This window comes from Solea senegalensis, linkage group LG20, assembly GCF_019176455.1.
Source record: "Solea senegalensis isolate Sse05_10M linkage group LG20, IFAPA_SoseM_1, whole genome shotgun sequence".
Lineage (NCBI taxonomy): Eukaryota > Metazoa > Chordata > Actinopteri > Pleuronectiformes > Soleidae > Solea > Solea senegalensis.
The window spans coordinates 16605794-16622996 of NC_058039.1; the positions used below are offsets into that span (position 1 = coordinate 16605794).

At 40.6% G+C, this 17203-nt stretch overlaps 1 protein-coding gene across 3 annotated transcripts; it reads right to left on the reverse strand.

The window, feature by feature from the left end:
- Positions 1–141: 141 nt before the first annotated feature.
- Positions 142–14594, reverse strand: si:dkey-240h12.4 (death-associated protein kinase 2). 3 transcript variants are annotated; one of them, XM_044053202.1, is made up of 12 exons: positions 14323–14594; positions 7743–7899; positions 7364–7585; positions 7099–7237; positions 5958–6087; positions 5432–5480; positions 5127–5153; positions 4433–4585; positions 3074–3119; positions 2886–2975; positions 1858–1944; positions 142–1769 (listed from the first exon to the last, which is right to left on the reverse strand). In XM_044053202.1, the coding sequence occupies exons 2-12, from the start codon at positions 7802–7804 to the stop codon at positions 1689–1691; spliced, it is 1086 nt and encodes a 361-aa protein (XP_043909137.1). In that variant the 5' UTR covers positions 7805–7899; positions 14323–14594; the 3' UTR covers positions 142–1688. The 3 variants fall into 3 exon arrangements, with proteins under 3 accessions (XP_043909137.1, XP_043909136.1, XP_043909138.1); XM_044053201.1 differs by having other exon boundaries at positions 14313–14594; XM_044053203.1 differs by lacking the exon at positions 14323–14594 and adding an exon at positions 8654–9253.
- Between the last annotated feature and the right edge of the window lie 2609 nt (positions 14595–17203).

A 17203-nucleotide genomic window follows, 5' to 3' on the forward strand; every position in this document is an offset into this window, starting at 1 on the left:
ATTTTTCAGCTTCTTAAATGTGAATATTTTCTTGTTTCTTTGCGCCATAGAACAAAGAAATCATTAAAACAGAATAGATGTTTGGATATTTTTGAGAACATCATCCTTTGTAGGTTTGACAAACACTGCATCAGCATTTTCTGACATTTTATTACTCGAGAAAATAATCGACGGATTAACGAGACAAGCGCTCAAACCCTGACTGAAGATGTTACACTGTGTGTAACGTGGGAGATAAATCCTCAGTTTGAACTTGATTTTAAAGGCGGGGCTAATCATTTTCACCTTAGTAGTTGTTTTTTGTGGAATGATTACATTTCTGTGTGCCAAAGTCAAATAATGGAAGTATCCAAAATAAAACTAGGATGTTTGAAAAACACGTGGGAGAAAGACTTTTAAAACAATGACAAAGGCAGAATAACTAACTTTGTCCTCAAGTGTAGATCATGAGAGAAGTGACACAAACACAAACACAGAGAAATGTCCTCGTCTTCACTTGGTGATTTAAAAAACAAAACGAAAAAACCTTCTGTAAACTAAATTATTATGATCAATGTTGACTTAACAACTGGGACTAATACTAAGAAGAAGAAGCCAGAGGAGCTCAAACAAAATCATATTACACCACTGGGTTTCCACAGCAACTGAGCAAACGTGTCACGAGGAGTCGTGCGAGAGTTAAAAAGCAGCTACTGCATTAACCTTGAGATTGAAATGGGATTTTTTTTTTCTTTCCATTTCACACTCATTTGAGCTTTTGCGAGAAAGAGACTTTTCACTCAAAACCCTTTTAAGAGAAAATGATGGCGTCAGTCGTCCCTTAAATCACTAACTAAAGAACATTGCGTTATTGTGATTGTTATGAAGTAATCCATGCGATCTGGGAACACAGTGACACCGCGGTGACTCATAACGCGTCCGTTGTTCTGTAAGAGACGTGAAGTGTGTGTACACACTCCTAATCTCTAGTAGCAGATTATTTTCTGGGGTTGTTCAGTTGCTGACGGGTTAATTATTAATGTATAGATCTCCATAGAGACAACATTGTTATAAGACTGTAAAAAAGTCCAAATAGAAGTTTTTCCAGATCTCCGTTCACATATAAATGATCACAACTGACGAGAATCAATCCATAAATAATCCATAGACTTTACGGTTTTAGCCAAAAACACTTCATCTGCATGCGTTTTTGTGTTGAACACGTAACAGACACCGACAATGATGTAAGTACTGTACACTCCTCAATATCAAAGTCATGGAAGACTTAATAAAACCACGTCTGGTACAATCTTTTTTTTTTTTTCTGTGCATATCGTGTAATCTCAGAGTCGCAGGTTAACAAACACAGTTTATTCTCTGAGAAGAGTTGGTCAGACGAGGTGAAAGCAGGAACCTTCGTCTAAGGCCGCTCAGTTTTCCCACAGTGTCGATAAACTCCCCGCTGTCTTGGCTTTAAAAAAATCCTGAACATGGATCACCGACAAAATCACGTCGTCTTTGGACCAAGAACGTACAAATGTCATCAGAAATCTGTCCTTTACTTTTAGACTGAAACTGCTCACAGACACACAGACAGACAGACAGACAGACAGACAGACAGAGTGGAGGTCAACATGTGTTTGTCCACTTCACTTCACCAGGATCAGGGGGACACACGTGTGTCCCTGCAGTGTTGGACCCGTGCTTCTCTATGAGCTGCTGCTGAGTCGTCGCCGCAGCAGAGACGCAGGTTTGCTCTCAGTGTCCTCCACGTCGCTTTCACATTGTCTCTGCAGACAGAGTTCAGGACACTTGGATTTAGATGTGTTCGCCCACGTGTTGTGGTGACATTGAGACTGAGTCTATAAGTGGTCTCACCTGTAGTGGATCTGCATCAGCGTTGCCCTTACACAGCAGCCTCAACTGCACCAGCCTGTTACACATTCGCACCATGTTATAGGACATCTGTGGAGGGACAGAGACGGGGGTGTGATACAACCAAACAGAGACAACTCATTATCATTTAACCCTTCATGCACATGCGGCACAGATAATACACAACTCCTTATATGGACATCCACAGGGGGTGTGTTTATACGTCACATATTCAGGCTTTAAAACACATCTTTAGTAGTGATATAAAGTAGCAATAATTGTGCAGAAGTCACAAAATAGACCGTTTTTTTACTTTCATTCATAAAAACGAGCCATTTAAACCGAACTTGGTTCACAAATGTCACAAATTCCAAACGACTTTTTGCTCAGGTGTGTTTATAGAGTGAAAAAAAAGAAGAACAATAATTTTAAAAAAAAGGACAGAAGAAGACACTGTACTGCACTTTCTTATAACCTCTGTATATATGTGTGTATATACATGTATATATATATATACACACATGTATATATGTACATATGTTTCTACTTTTTATTTTATAACAGTACATCTTCAAAAGAAATGTTATTACCAAACTTGTCTGTGCTGTATCTGCATTTGATATATTTTACATTTTTGTCATTTGTTGTTGTTCTTTTTAATATTGTATTACCATTCTTTTTTTAAATGAAATCTCAGGGCGTTGCTGACAAAGAGCTTGACGCTCAGTCCATGAATAACCAATAATTATAAAGTATCGGCATCCGTCGAGATCCCTCATGTCTAGTTATTTTATTTAAGGATAATCCACTATTTCTGTTGAACAATCACATGACTGGAATATATTTGAAGACTTTTGGTGGCAGCTGTGTGTAACAACATGTCAGACTGTGAACACGTGAGGTCTGCTGCTGCAGAATCTCACTTTCAGAGAAGACGACACAACGTCTTGCAGTTTTGTAACTGCTTGTGTGTCAGTATCACGCGTCATCTCCTTCCTCCTCTCTCTCTCTCTCTCTCTATCCTCACTCACCTTCCATTTCCTCCTGGCGTTGAAGCGCTTAAAGCTCTTCATATTGATCGAGGATCGATTGCGCTTGGCCGCCTGTTTGCGCGTGATGGGCTGAGATGGACAACAACACATTTGGACGCATTAAAAACAAAACAACGTTTGCGGTACGTGACGTCACCGAGAACTGAAGAGGGAAAAAGAAGAACAACCTTAATCCAGGGATGAAGCAGACTCTCCTCAGCTGTCATCCTGTCACTGTAACAACACAGGAGGATAGTGATAAGTAACAAAAATACTCCTCTTTCATTATGTATATACATATACATGTGTGTGTGTGTGTGTTTTGTATATCATATAAAATAAAGACATTTATTGCCTTAAAATTAAGCTTATTGCTGTCGAGTCGTGGGCGGTTTTTGACTCAGATGTTTATCTGCTATTGATTGAAATCAATAATCCACAGGAATTTGAATGTTTAAGCTCATTTGTATCATGTGACCACATGAGAAAGGTTCATTTAGTTCATTTAGTTCATTGGGACGATTCAAAAACATCAATTGAAGTTCATTTATATCCCTGAACCCCAGAGTGGCAGATTTAAAACAGAATAAAAGGTTGTCAAACAAGTCGGACTTGTCTCTGGACGACTGCTGCTGCTGCTGCTGCTGCTGCTGCTGCTGCTGCTGCTGCTTTGTGTTGTTTTGCATCTCTTTTACAAATAAAATCATCCTGATCCAGTGTCTGTGATAAAGACGTGTTTTAGGGAAACTTATGCAAACAGGGAAATAAAAACCATGTGTGAAAGGTGGACAAAATAAGGTTAAGTGTACAATCATCTGATTGTATGAATTATTGTTTTTCATTAACCCAGTAACAGCCTTTTATATTTGAATATGAGTATCTGGGTCGGCTCAGTGGATTTTACAGTGTACCTTTAATATGAACATTAAATACAATACAAACAAACGCTGGCTGACTTTTATATTCGCTGATGTTCTAACGTATTATAATTTTGCACATTAACTTTCTACTTCAGTTTGCACACTTTGCACTTATTTTATTACTTGGATGGATGGATGCATTTCTAGTTACACTGCTCTTATTGTGTGTTCTTTTATTACCTTTAACTATTTATCTACTTCTTTTGACCTTTAACTCTGCATTTGTGTGGACGACAAAGAAAGAAACGTGTCCTCTTACTCTACACGTGACAATAAAGTCTTTGAATCTTAACACAAAGACTCTCTGTTAGACTGTTTGACCACCACTGGAACGACTGTGTGACTATGCCGCACTGATATGATCGCTTTACTCTACTCTTCCTAAGTTTTCTTGTAAAGTCCGGCGTGTCCTTTACAAGACTTTCAAAAGACATTTACGAGTTCAGGAGTTCCACTCTCTCGGGACAGAACTGAAACTCAGTTAAATAATCTAGATTTGATTTGTTTATCTGTGGGTGAAAGTGTACGTTGAGTTGCCTCTTAAACACAACAGTTTAAATCACGTTCAACGACGTGCAGAAGAGAAAACGGCTTATAACAGACAGATACTGTACCTATACAACATACTTGGGGTTTTCCACCAAGAGTTTCTGGATAAAGTCTTTGGCCATGGAGCTGGTGGTGCTGAAAAACTGTGCATAAAACTCATATTTCATGGCAAGGACATTGGTCAGCGTCTCCTCATTTGTCTCACCTTGGAACGGTGACAAACCGCTCAACCTGTGGGACAGAGAGCGTCAGTGTGAGACACGTCCACTAAACAGTGCTTGAGACATTAAAGAACTTTTTGGTTCTAGAAAAATAACCACACTTCCTCCCTGCAGCAAGGTCTATGGAGAAAATCCACCAGTTGAAATCACAGCACACAGGAGTTGTTGATCAGAAATACTGGTGACTTAAGCAGGTGTAGATTGTAGTTAGTGAATATTAATATTAATATATAAGAGGCTAAAACCTGAGCAAATGCTATAATATCTTGATTTCTGAGGTTATATTATGCAGTGTTTGCTCAGTTTAGATTATTCACAAGTGAAGAAATGCCACAACATCCAAGGAAATTGTGCATATATGTCGTTACCACTGCTTAAATTCTTCCAAATCTGATAAAAGCTTATCACACACAGTCAGTTCCTCCACATAAACGATATTACAGTTTCACTTTAGAGCTTTAGAGCCTGCTGGTATTCACTATATCATTACTCATACAAGTTTTGACACGTCAGCCAACAACACACACACAAACGTGTACAACTTAACTTACAATATGTAGGTAATAACTCCGATGCTCCTGCAGGAAAAGGACACACAACACACAAACGGTCACGTTAAGGCGTTTAAACCTTTAAAGAGATGATAAACGTGCTGTAGTGTTGAACTGTAGAGTGACAAACGAGTGATTGTGTGTGAGTGTGTGTGCGCAGCGCAACAGCGTGCCCCAGCAGGTCACTGAGAGAAGAATGTATGCTGAGGAGGAGACACTGAAATGTCTGGAAATGCCAAGTGTACGTTACAATATAAATAAGGATTTATGGCAGGGTGTGTTGCAGAGGTGCATATGTCGCTCACCACATATCTGCTGTTGTGCTCAGAGGTTCTTTTTTGATCACCTCAGGGGCTGAAAGAGAGAGAGAGAAGAGTTGTTTTAGGTCACCTGTGGTCGCCTCTGGTCTTTTCCCATGACTGCAGCCCTGGGTCTGATCGATGGAGGAGATGATGATGATGATGGGCTACAAAGGAAACAAACCTATTCCTCAACACCTCCAAAACTAAGGAGATAAATGTCGGATTCTTGGCGGATCAAGGACAAACCACCAGAAAGTGGAGTTTCTGGGAGTTACGCTCATGGAAAAGTAACTCGTCACAGCTAAAACAAACAGACTAAGGAACAGGTTCTACCCCAGAGCTGGTGCCTCCTGGTCCACACCCACCACCACAGTGCACAGACACTTCATTATCTCATTAAGCTGCTACCAAAGATTGTTGTTTTTAATACTGTTGTGCAGAATCAGCCGACCACACTTTCTTTGTACACGTGTACAACGACAATAAAGATTCATTCATTTCCAGCGTATTCAAAAACACACTTTCTCACCGATGTACTGCGGCGTGCCACTGGAGCTCCTGTACTCCTCGTCCTGTTGGAAGTGGTGAGCCAGGCCAAAGTCGATGAGTTTGATGTTGGGGTTCTGAGACACGTTGTCTGACAGCATGATGTTTTCTGGCTGAAGGGACAGACGAGGGTTTTGTTATGGTGAACAAATGTCATTGACGTTTACAGATTAAGTCCAGCACTGATTTTCTGACGTGTTGTGAAGTCGTTTTCACATCGTGAAAGCATTCATTAATACAGTTGTTTGGAAACACGTGTTATTAGAATAGAATAGAATAGAATAGAATAGAATAGAATACTTTATTCATCCCCAAGGGGAAATTGTTTTAACAAAGCAGCAATACAATACAAAAAAAATATTATAAACATAAAATGTAACGTAAACATAAAATGTAAAATGTGCAACAGTGGGAAAAAAATAGTGCAATAATAAAGGAATGGCATAAAGGAGTGCAGTGGCATGTTAGTTGTTTTCTTGCAGGTTACGCTGTCCTCACTACACTCTCTCCCAAAGTCCTACTCCAGGTGTTCTTCCGCTTTTTCCCCAGATAAATGTATTTATTAAAGCTATCTGGAAATGAAGAGGATTTCCAAGCCACCATTCAACCCAAACCTCCTGTTGGCGTTCGTACATGGTCCCTCATTTACTTTTTTGACTCTCCCAACCTGATAAACGCGTGTGCCAACTCAAAAACCTGGCACCAGACGACCTAATAGAAGCCCTTTGGGTCTGTTTTTAGCCCCTCCCATTTCCAGTTTACCACGCCCATTCACCAAACCCCCTTCAGAGATCAGTTTTCTCTGGAATGCACTCTCACTCCTACTCAAAACTTACTTACTCAGATGAGTTTACCCCACATGGCCACATCTTTTTCAATTTGTTGTCTTAACTTCCGTGTGTTTGATTTATCTTCTTATTTAAAAGGTAAATAAGAAGTGAGTTGAGTAAGTGAGTTTTCGGGCCCTCAAAAATACGATTTATTTCAAAGAATAAGAATAAGAACTCCTCCAGTTTCAATGGTGCTTAGTGCTCTTACATTAAGAAGAGTTTCAGGAACAAAATGACACTTTCGGAGTTCACACTCGTGTTTCAAAAACAGGAGAAACATTCTCAGGCTGTTACCTTGAGGTCAAAGTGGCCGATGTTCTTGCTGTGCATGAATCCCAGTCCCTCCAGGATCTGCTTCATGAACTCGATGGCCTCGCTCTCCAGCAGCATCTCCTTGTCGGCGATGAAGTCAAACAGTTCCCCTCCGTTCACGCTGCAACGTCACAGTTCACCGCTTAGTTTTTGTCCGTTCGTGGTTACGGACGAGCGAAAAAAAAAACAACTAAAAGGATTCAATGATGAAAGGAAAACATACTAGGAAAAAATCTCTTCAACTCACAACTCCAGGATGAGCACCACCTCGGCTCGACTCTCAAAGACGTCTTTGAGGGCCACGATGTTCGGGTGTTGCAGCGTGTGCAGGATCTCCACCTCCTGCTCCACGCAGCTCCTCTCCACGCCCAGGTGAGTGCACGCGCTCTTACGGATCTTCATGAACTTGCCGGCCCAACTCGTACCAGAGGCCCGCTCGCGAACACGTCGCACCTCCCCAAAGTGCCCACTAGAGGGAGCGAGGACAGTGGACAGTGAGCAGCTTCCATGGCTCGTCTGTGAGCTCTTTAATAGTGAAAGTAAATCATCTATCGCACCATAAGACACACAGGAAACCATCAACACCGGTTTAAAATAAAAGATAAGCCAGTCAGTCCTATCTCTACCTTCCCAGAACCTCTCCGATCTCATACAAGTCTTCCACATTGTCAGGTTTGAAGACGGCCATGTTGATTTGCCTCGATGCCTCTGGTCCTGTGGTGGAGCGCTGCTGGCTATTTCACAGCCAACATGAAGTGGTTCATGATCCTCCGAGCTCTGCACCTGTGAGTGTGTGAGAAGCAGAAGTTAGTAATTAAAATACATTTTTATTATTTTAAAACATCAGACGATCGTTTTTTTTTTTACCCGCGTCAGAACAAACAAAGCAGCAACAGTTGACGCCTCGTTTGACTGGCAAATAGGTCACGACAGATGTGGAAATTTCCATTTCTACGCAACCTGGACCTTTAAACACATCACAGGGACACCAGCTGCTCAGCAGCTTCACAGACATGAGGATCAGCCAAAATGTCCCCACTCCACATGGTTTATACCACTTTTTGGTCCTCACAAAACTACAAATGCAAGGACAAACACACATGGAGAGAGAGAGAGAGAGAGCTATCCCTTAAACATCTCTCCCTGGCCTTGGTATAAAAAATTATCCCTAAACTTAACCAGTTCCAGTTCCTGCCTCTTTCGGACCAGGTTTTGGTCCTGTGAGGACAACTGGAGGTCCTGACAAGGTCAGTGCCAGAAAAGGTCATAAAGAGGCAACAAATACAAGAACGCACACTCACACACATTTGTTTTACACAACCATGTCCGCTTCTCAAATTAAAAGTAAACAAACCAAGGTTCAAATCTTAAATTCACACCAAATCAAATAAGTGTTGTTTTAAGTAGTGTTAAACACTAAACTACACTAAAACATCTGTTACTCTTCTCATAAGAGTTATTTTTGCCCTTTACGCCTTTTAAAGAGAGAAATGAATGTATTTTCAGATTTCAGAAAAAGTAAATAGCCTTTACATACTTATCTACAACTGGAAATGAACGACATCCAAATTCCATGACTCCAAATGTTACACACAACACTCACATAACTACGCACTCAGTGAAAAATCAACAAGCCGATCTCACTCTCATGACCTATGGTTCCAAACCTGATCGTCCTCTTTCCTGAAAGCTAGAAAAACACAGGTGATGATGTGCATGTGTGAGTAACACACCCTGAACTGCACTCGTCCTCATGCTACCGTATCTGCTACCTGCTACTCTATGTTCACTGCAGGTGCTTGTTTTTGATAGACTCTGAAAAAGGCGAGAACAAAGATAGTCAGAGGAGGTCAGAGCAGGCTCTGCAATTGACCACATTTACCTCACCTTCAACAACAATGACAGGACAATAAAGACACGTCAACCTCCCTTCACAAACAAACAGAAAAACCTGCAAGTGTTTAAAGTGTGTTTACTCAGTATTTTGAGCATAAAAACATTTGCCAAAAGATCGCGTTGACCTCGTAAAAGTGACGGAGCGGCTTTAGAGGTTTGTCAACGGAATGGGGGGAAAACATTCAGATTCCTGGGTAATGTTTTTCCAGGAATAAGGAGGAATTCCAATGGTCCTTTTTTTCCTTTTTTTAACAGTAACATTCACATCCAATTGCACTGTTTTATAAAAATGTAATTTGCATTGTCACAATTATCATTTTTAAGTGGAAATGTAACCACAACTAAGCCGCGCAGGAGTGAAGAAATGAAAAGAAAGATTGCCTTTCTTTCCGCATCTGGATTCAAATAACATACTATGAGATTAGAGCATAAAGCCAGAGACTCCGGTGTCAAAGTGCAACTCCTTACCAGCTGAGCCAATGGGGGTGACATGTGACCAAGGGCCATTTTTTGTCCAAGTCTGTCCCTGGCCATAAATAATTCATAATAAAACCGAAGCTGTGGGCCGCACAACGTCTCACCGAGGGCCGTGATTAGCCCGCGGGCTGTAGTTTGGACAACCTTGGGCTCATCCCTACTTTTAATTATTAAAATGAACATTCAAATTAATCCATTACCAAAAATACCTGACAATTAATTTAGTTGGACCAGATGTGACACCAGCACGACACAGTGTAGCTCACTCATAAACCCTTAAAACATACACAACACAATCTGTTGGACATGTTGTATATAATTTAGAATAATCCTTTAACCCTTCTGTGACCATCCTGTCGTCCTTCTCATTACCATAAGTCCTACACTCAGGACTTCCACGGAAACAACCGTCTAATCACAGACGTTTGTGACGACGTCAACTTCTCGGTCCCGTAATTCCCGTCATTGAATAATAATAATGCCAGATATGGAAAGTGAAACTTATCTTGGGGAAAAAGGGGCAATTTTTGGACAATTCTACAGCCATAAAATCTAAATAAATCCAAGATTATCGAGAGTTAAATCAAATATCCGCGCTCTTTCGATGATGGAAAGGCAAATAACTGCAGAACATACCAAACTGATTTTTGTCTACTTTCTACAGCTGATAAACGCCATCAGACGACAGCGGTTGCAGAGCAGCTATAGATCTACAGAGACAAGACCAGACAAGACATTACCTGCAGTCACAGCTGTGCTCGTGTGTATTGTAGCAATAACCTTGACAGAGTTTTATCTGCGCAGTAACACTCTCTCTTTTCAGCTCGGCATCTCCACTGCACCACATTTTTACCATCTTCAGTCTCACTTCAGTCATGAAACACGTCTGAACATTTCCTCTCGTGTTGTTGCGTCCGATGATGCCTAATTCATAATTTATCTACATGGAACTCAAAGTTCCATGTATGGACGTCCAGGAGTCACCTGACACCACGGCTGTACTTTTAAAAAGGAGCTCTCTGCACTGCAGTTCTCACAGAATTTACATTCAGAGGAACATGCACCATATAAAGGGAAGTGGTTCTATTGTATTTTAGAAACAAGGTGTTTATGGTTCGCTTTGGGTCGACTCTCTTTCTCTGTAAGACAGAGTAAGAAGTGACTGAGGGTAAAAAAAAGGGGCAGAGTGACAGTCTCGGTCAGTTCCATGACCGTGATTCCAGAGTTGAGAGATCATTTTTGGTCTTTAGCCAGAACTCACAAACACACAGACTCCACTCAGGCTCTGGACTAAAACAGGAAGTGCTTCATTGATGGACCGGTAAAATGATTTCTGAAACAATCAGGTGACCACAGGGGAGAGGGAACATGGGGGCTGATGTAATCTTTCTAACTTGCAGTGATGGGACTCGAGAGAGTTTACAGTACAGAGCAGATTATGCCACCAACACAGAAATACAGCTCATTATTCAGATCCACATGCTACCGTACTTGTTCATAAACATAAAAAACTCTAAATGACTCCTTATCTCAAAGTGATTGCTGCATTAACATGTTGAAAACTCCTGCATTGATAAAACGATAGTACAGTATAGACTGAAATAAACATGGACTACTTATTTAGTTTGCACTGAATGGATGTTTACTGCCTGGCCGTGCAGCTCATTATGATAATGTTAAATTATTCAGACCAAAATAATCCAGTTTGCATGAAGTATATTGAAAATAATCAATTTATTAGAACATAAATGAAGGTCCATCATTACAAAAACTTTTAATTAAAGCAATGTGAGGGTCAAAATGTTAAAAATGCATTAATATTTGATATATATGGAAAATACTCACACTAAACACACCTACGGACAAAATCTGTCAAAAACTTGGCAATTTAAGGGTTAAAATCTTTAAAAATGAATTAATATTTGACATGTATGGAAAGGACTGAACACATTTTGGTGCCCTAGGCGCCCTTTTTTGAAGGCGCATTTAAGGGTTAAGCTTTCATAAAAGAGCAGGATGTTACAGGATGAAGTGGTTGCATCAGTTGCTGCACGACCTGTTATTTGAATCCTCTTCACAATTCTTAATGCACCGGATTGTTTACATGTCATTCTAGTTATTGAAAAAAGTGAAGAGGATCAGAAATAGATTAAGCACTCAAGTTTGAAATAAAGTGAAAATGTATTAATATATCCACTCCCTTGAATCGGATCTGCTCCAGAAGTTAAAGTGTTCTTCTCTGGATCAGACTGGATCAGACTTGACCAAGAGTAAAGAAGATTGGTACAGGAGTTTTTGAATAATTTGACAGATGCTACTGAAAACAAATCAAACAGGTGCAGTTACCACTAATTACCTTGGCACAACTCTTGGAAAAACATGACATGATTATACTACTAACTACATGCTGTATGTGAAGTAATCAAGTGTGTTATGAGCTTTTCTGGCATAAACACTGACCTTGTCAGGACCAGCAGTCCTAACAAAGACCAAACCTGGGTCCTTATCTGAAAAAACTTGTTAGGAATAGGGCTAAGAAGAAGCTTGAATTGTATTAAGTTAAAAGTTAGGGTTGGGCATTAAGTGGTTATAGTTAAAGGATAACTCTTTGTTTAGTCTGTCCAAGAAGAATAGTTGCACACGTGTCTGTAGTTAGGCTATGAGGACACATTTTAACTCAAAACTATCCACAGTATGTGGAGACATTTTGACCTTCTGAGGACATTTTTGCTGGACCTGTAACGTTTAGGGCTTTTTCAGGGTAAGGACTTGGCTTTAGGGTCGGGTTAGAATAAGATGGAGTTTAGGGTTTGGTTAAGGGTTAAAGTTAGGTCTCATTTGGATGGTTAAGGGAACACTTTATGTCTATGTTTATGTGTCCTCACGATGAAGGTTGTACAAGAAAATGCGTGTATGTGTGTGTGCCCATGTCTTATCGGCCGTGTGGGCCGACTGTCAAGGACATTTTGACCTTGTGCGGACAACTTTAACAGATTTTTTGGGGATTAAGACCTGGTTTTAGAGTTAAGGTTAGGGTAAGGGGCAAGGGAGTGCATTATGTCTACGAGTGTCCTCACAAAGAATTCAAAACCAGCATGTGTGTGTGTGTGTGGTGACATGCTGTTCATGTTGCATTGAAGTGAGTGATTTCCTGGTATGATGTCACATCTGCCACACCCCAAGATGCCCTATAAGTAAATATCTTGGGGGTGTGGCTTAAAAGTGAAATATGCAAAACCCTACATCCCAAGATATCAGGGAGGGAACAATGCTTTTTACTGTATGTGTGTGTTGTTATTGGAGCCTTCGTTGCTGCTGCAGGTTGTTGACAGAGTTCACAAACTGAGCAAATTTGAATATTCACAGCCCGTTAACTGTAAAGCTTAAGAGTTTATGACAAAAATGTTCCACTTAAATGTAAAAACAAACACAGTGAGTCAGGAATGCTCTCCAGGGGCAGAAAGTAGGTCAAATGTGAAGGGGGTCTCTCTGGATTTACTTATTTGGCTAAAAAGACTCCAGACAAAGAGAGACGTCCTTTCTCCTCCTACACTCATGAGCAACTTGATGCAAACATTATGATACACGTCTGTTTTCACGTGGAACCAGCTGTCACGATCACTTTTATGTTTGTCGTGGCCGAATCAAAACTATTTGGGCTTGTAGATGGAGGGTCACCGGTTCAAATCCCTGGATTGGGTCAAGGGCTGTGTTGCCCCTGAGCAAGGCACCCAATCCCCATTACTCTGCTCTGTGCTGCCGACAGCTCATGTGCCCGGCTTGTGTGTGTGCGTTCACTTCTTGTGTGTGTGTGAAAAAGGACGGGTTAAATGCAGAGGTCAAATTGTTGGTGCAAAAAACACAACTAATTCTAATTCTAACTAATCCAGATATTGTTGTTTTGTGTGGCTTTATTGTTCAAATGCTCTCTAACTCTTATGTATATACACACACACACACACACATATATATATATATATATATATATATAAATAAATAAATACATATATATATACATATATATATATATACATATACATATATATGTACACATATAGAGCTGCAGTTGTTAACTTCTAGTGAATTTTGTGGTTATTATTCTCCCTTTCTTTTTCAATAGATGCAAAAACCTAACATTTAAACATAACATTTTAATTCACTTATGAAACTCATCCTGGGCACTTGTTTGTGTTCTTGTCGTATTAGAGCAATAATTCAATAGTTCAATGACCTTAAAACAATCTTTGTGAAAGCAGAAAAGTGACATTTTCAGCAGCATTGTGTGTGTGTGTGTGAACCCCTTCACTTTCTCATTTCAGCTTATTTTTAAAAGAAATGAGAAATGAGCAGTAAACGCATCATGTATCTGTTTCCCTAAAGTGTGTAAGTGTGTGACACAATAACTGCTCATGTGGACGAGAAGCAGAAAAACAAAACTTACTGAATTCTCTTCTCTCTCTTTCTCCGTCTTTCTTTTCTCTGGGGAGCAGAAGAATTTCACAAAAACACCCCACAGCACAGAAACGCTCCTTCCGGGACACCGTACCCTTTCTAATGTGGATTATTAAATAATTAAAGTAAAGTGTACATGTTCTTTACTCTCTCATCATAATCCGTCCCCTGTTTTATTGACACTACAAATAATCCTGACTGAGACAAACACCCGCGCTCACATTCCTCAGGACTAATGAGGGACAGTGAACGCCTCACACAGGACATACATTACATACATTCATATGTATATATACACACACATATATATATATATATATATATACATACATACGTACTGTTAAAGACAGACATGTTGTTGTCACACTGACCATGTATTACCGTGACGCTGCATCCACCTGTGGTGGCCTGTGAAGCACAAACGGAGCGTCTTCTTCACCGGCTCAGATGTTCCCATGAAGAGCGGCGTCTCTCGCTGCTTCTGCTGCGGTGTTTCGCTGCTCCTCTGGCGGGGGAGGATGACCCGGGATGAGTGCACCGCTGCTGCTGCTGCTGCTGCCGCCGGAGCTTGTGGAGCTGGAGTTGGCCGCTCAGCTCGACCCTGAATGCGGAAAACACCTACATGCACAGTTTGATGTCATGTCCGATTTACCGTAATTGCAAGTTCTACTCTGCGACCTGGAGGGGCGTTTACGGCACCTCCTACCGGTACAACACACTCAAGAACCACACAAGTTTTTATTATTATTATTTGTCAAATGATTTCTTTGTTATGTGGAGCAAAAAAACACAGAAAATATTCACATTTCAAAGCTAAAAAAAATATTAATTCTCCTCCTATCCTCTAGACCAGAGGTCTCAAACCCAGACCACATGTGGCCCACCACTGAAACTCAAGTTATAATGTATGTTATATTTAGTGATACATACATTTTGCATTATACATACGTTGTTATTGTGAGCTATATACGGTTCCACGTCAACACAGACACTTTCTTTTAATTATGTGAAATATTGCCCAATAGTTGCTTTTTGGTGATGATTATTAATGATTTCTTTGTTATGTGGAGCACAGTAAACCAGAAACATATTCACATGGATACTTTTATTTTGGGGCCACACGGTGGTGTAGTGGTTAGCACTCTCGCCTTGCAGCGAGAAGACCCGGGTTCGAGCCCCGGTTGGAACAAGGGCCTTTCTGCATGGAGTTTGCATGTTCTCCCCGTGTGTGTGGGTTCTCTCCGGGTTCTCCGGCTTCCTCCCACAGTCCAAAAACATGCAATGTGGGGATTAGGTCAATTGGACACTCTAAATTGACCATAGGAGTGAGTGTGAGAGTGAATGGTTGTTTGTCTCTAGTTGTGTGTGGCCCTGCGATGGACTGGCGAACTGTCCAGGGTGTACCCCGCCTATCGCCCGATGTAGCTGAGATTGGCACAGCACCACCCGCGACCCTCTGGTGGAGGATAAAGCGGTTAGATGATGACTGATTGACTAACTTTTATTTTGGTATATTCAGTAGAACTGTATTGCTGTTTTCCCTTCAAGTACCACTGGAGGAAGCTCACATACCACAGTTTGAGAACCATGGCTCAAGCTCTATTGCTAACAAGTCTCTCCCAGCAGCAACTTCACATTAACACAGATTCTTTTGCCATTGTCAGATACTGCCTTGACACTGCCCTCACACACACACACACACACACACACACACACACACACACACACACGTGAGATTAAATTCCTCCATGTAATTTGGCAACATAAAGTTTCCTGGAGCACGTCGGGGCAGATCCCTGATTCTCCACATAACCTAAATATACCTCAGGGGGAGTTGACGAGCTCTGGGTCTGTGTTTTTAGATTAACCTGTAACAATCTGTCAACGCTCTTTTTGAAATGTATTTGTAAACATGACAATAAGGATATAAAGAATATTATTTTACACATCATACGGATAAATAATTGAACCATGAAGGCCCAATGTGTAACACTTAGGAACGGTTTACTGGCAGAAACTGAATATACTCCTCAAGTGCTTGGAGATGGTTGGGGTGAGCAGATGAATGCACTTTAAAATCACCACTAGATGTCACTAGATCTCACATACTGGACCCTTTGAAACTTGAAACTGCTGAAACTGACTCATGTCTCATCTCCCTCGTCATGTCACATTATAAACACATAACCTTACTTCTAAAACACCTCTTTGTGGGGTTCTGGCTCCTGATTGTGTTTCATGATTCTGGTTAAGTTTCTTTACAGTGATCGCTGTCAGAATTTAGAGCTATTTAAGAGAGATTTTAACTAAATAAGTAAAGGGAACTTGACTTCTCCTCACTTATAAATCACAATGACCCTACAAAAGGCCTTGCTGTAAACCTTTATTTATTTTACCCCTTATCTTATCAATGAAGCACCATTTATTTATTTATTTATTTTTTCCCTACACGAGACGTCCATGACTCCACCAGAGCATTCGTCCTTCAGCTGACCCAGATAGGGCCTGAGAATAGACCAGACCCAACCACAACACCCTTACCCTTATGTATAACTTATCATGGTTTGATTAGCAAGTACAGTTGAAACCAGAAGTTTACATACACTATATAAAAAAGACACATATGCTTTATTTTCTCACTGTCTGACATAAAATCAATCACTTTTCCTGTTTTAGGTCCGTTAAATTACCCAAAAAATTTTCTATTTGCTAAATGCCAAAATAATGAGAGAAGGATTTTTTTAGACAATTGTTTTTATTACTTTCTTCAAAGTCAGAAGTTTGCATACATTTCATTAGTATTTGGTACCACTGCCTTTAAACTCTATGACTTAAATGACTATATCCTTCCACAAGCTTCTCACAATAGTTGGCAGGAATTTTGGCCCATTCCTCCTGACAGAACTGGTGTAACTGAGCCAAGTTTGTGGGTCGCCTTGCTCGCACACTTTTCAGCTCTGCCCATAAATGTTCAGTAGGATTGAGATCAGGGCTTTGTGATGGCCAATGCAAAACATTGACTTTGTTATCCTTAAGCCACTTTGTAACCAGTTTGGCAGTATGCTTCGGGTCATTGTCCATTTGGAAGACCCATTTGCGCCCAAGCTTTAACTTCCTGGCTGATGTCTTGAGATGTTGCTTCAGTATTTCCACATAATTTTCTTTCCTCATGATGCCATCTATTTTGTGAAGTGCACCAATCCCTCCTGTAGCAAAACAACCCCACAACATGATGCTGCCACCCCCATATTTCAGTTGGGAT

What these genes read in the sequence shown, in the direction of transcription:
- si:dkey-240h12.4 (XM_044053202.1), bottom strand. Translation starts at nt 7,804, where the DNA reads ATGGCCGTCTTCAAACCTGACAATGTGGAAGACTTGTATGAGATCGGA. An exon ending in ATCGGAGAGGTTCTGGGAAG is followed by an intron (nt 7,586 to 7,742) that starts GTAGAGATAGGA and finishes CGCTCCCTCTAG; the next exon opens with TGGGCACTTTGGGGAGGTGC. An exon ending in TGGCACGCCGCAGTACATCG is followed by an intron (nt 5,481 to 5,957) that starts GTGAGAAAGTGT and finishes TCTCTCTTTCAG; the next exon opens with CCCCTGAGGTGATCAAAAAA.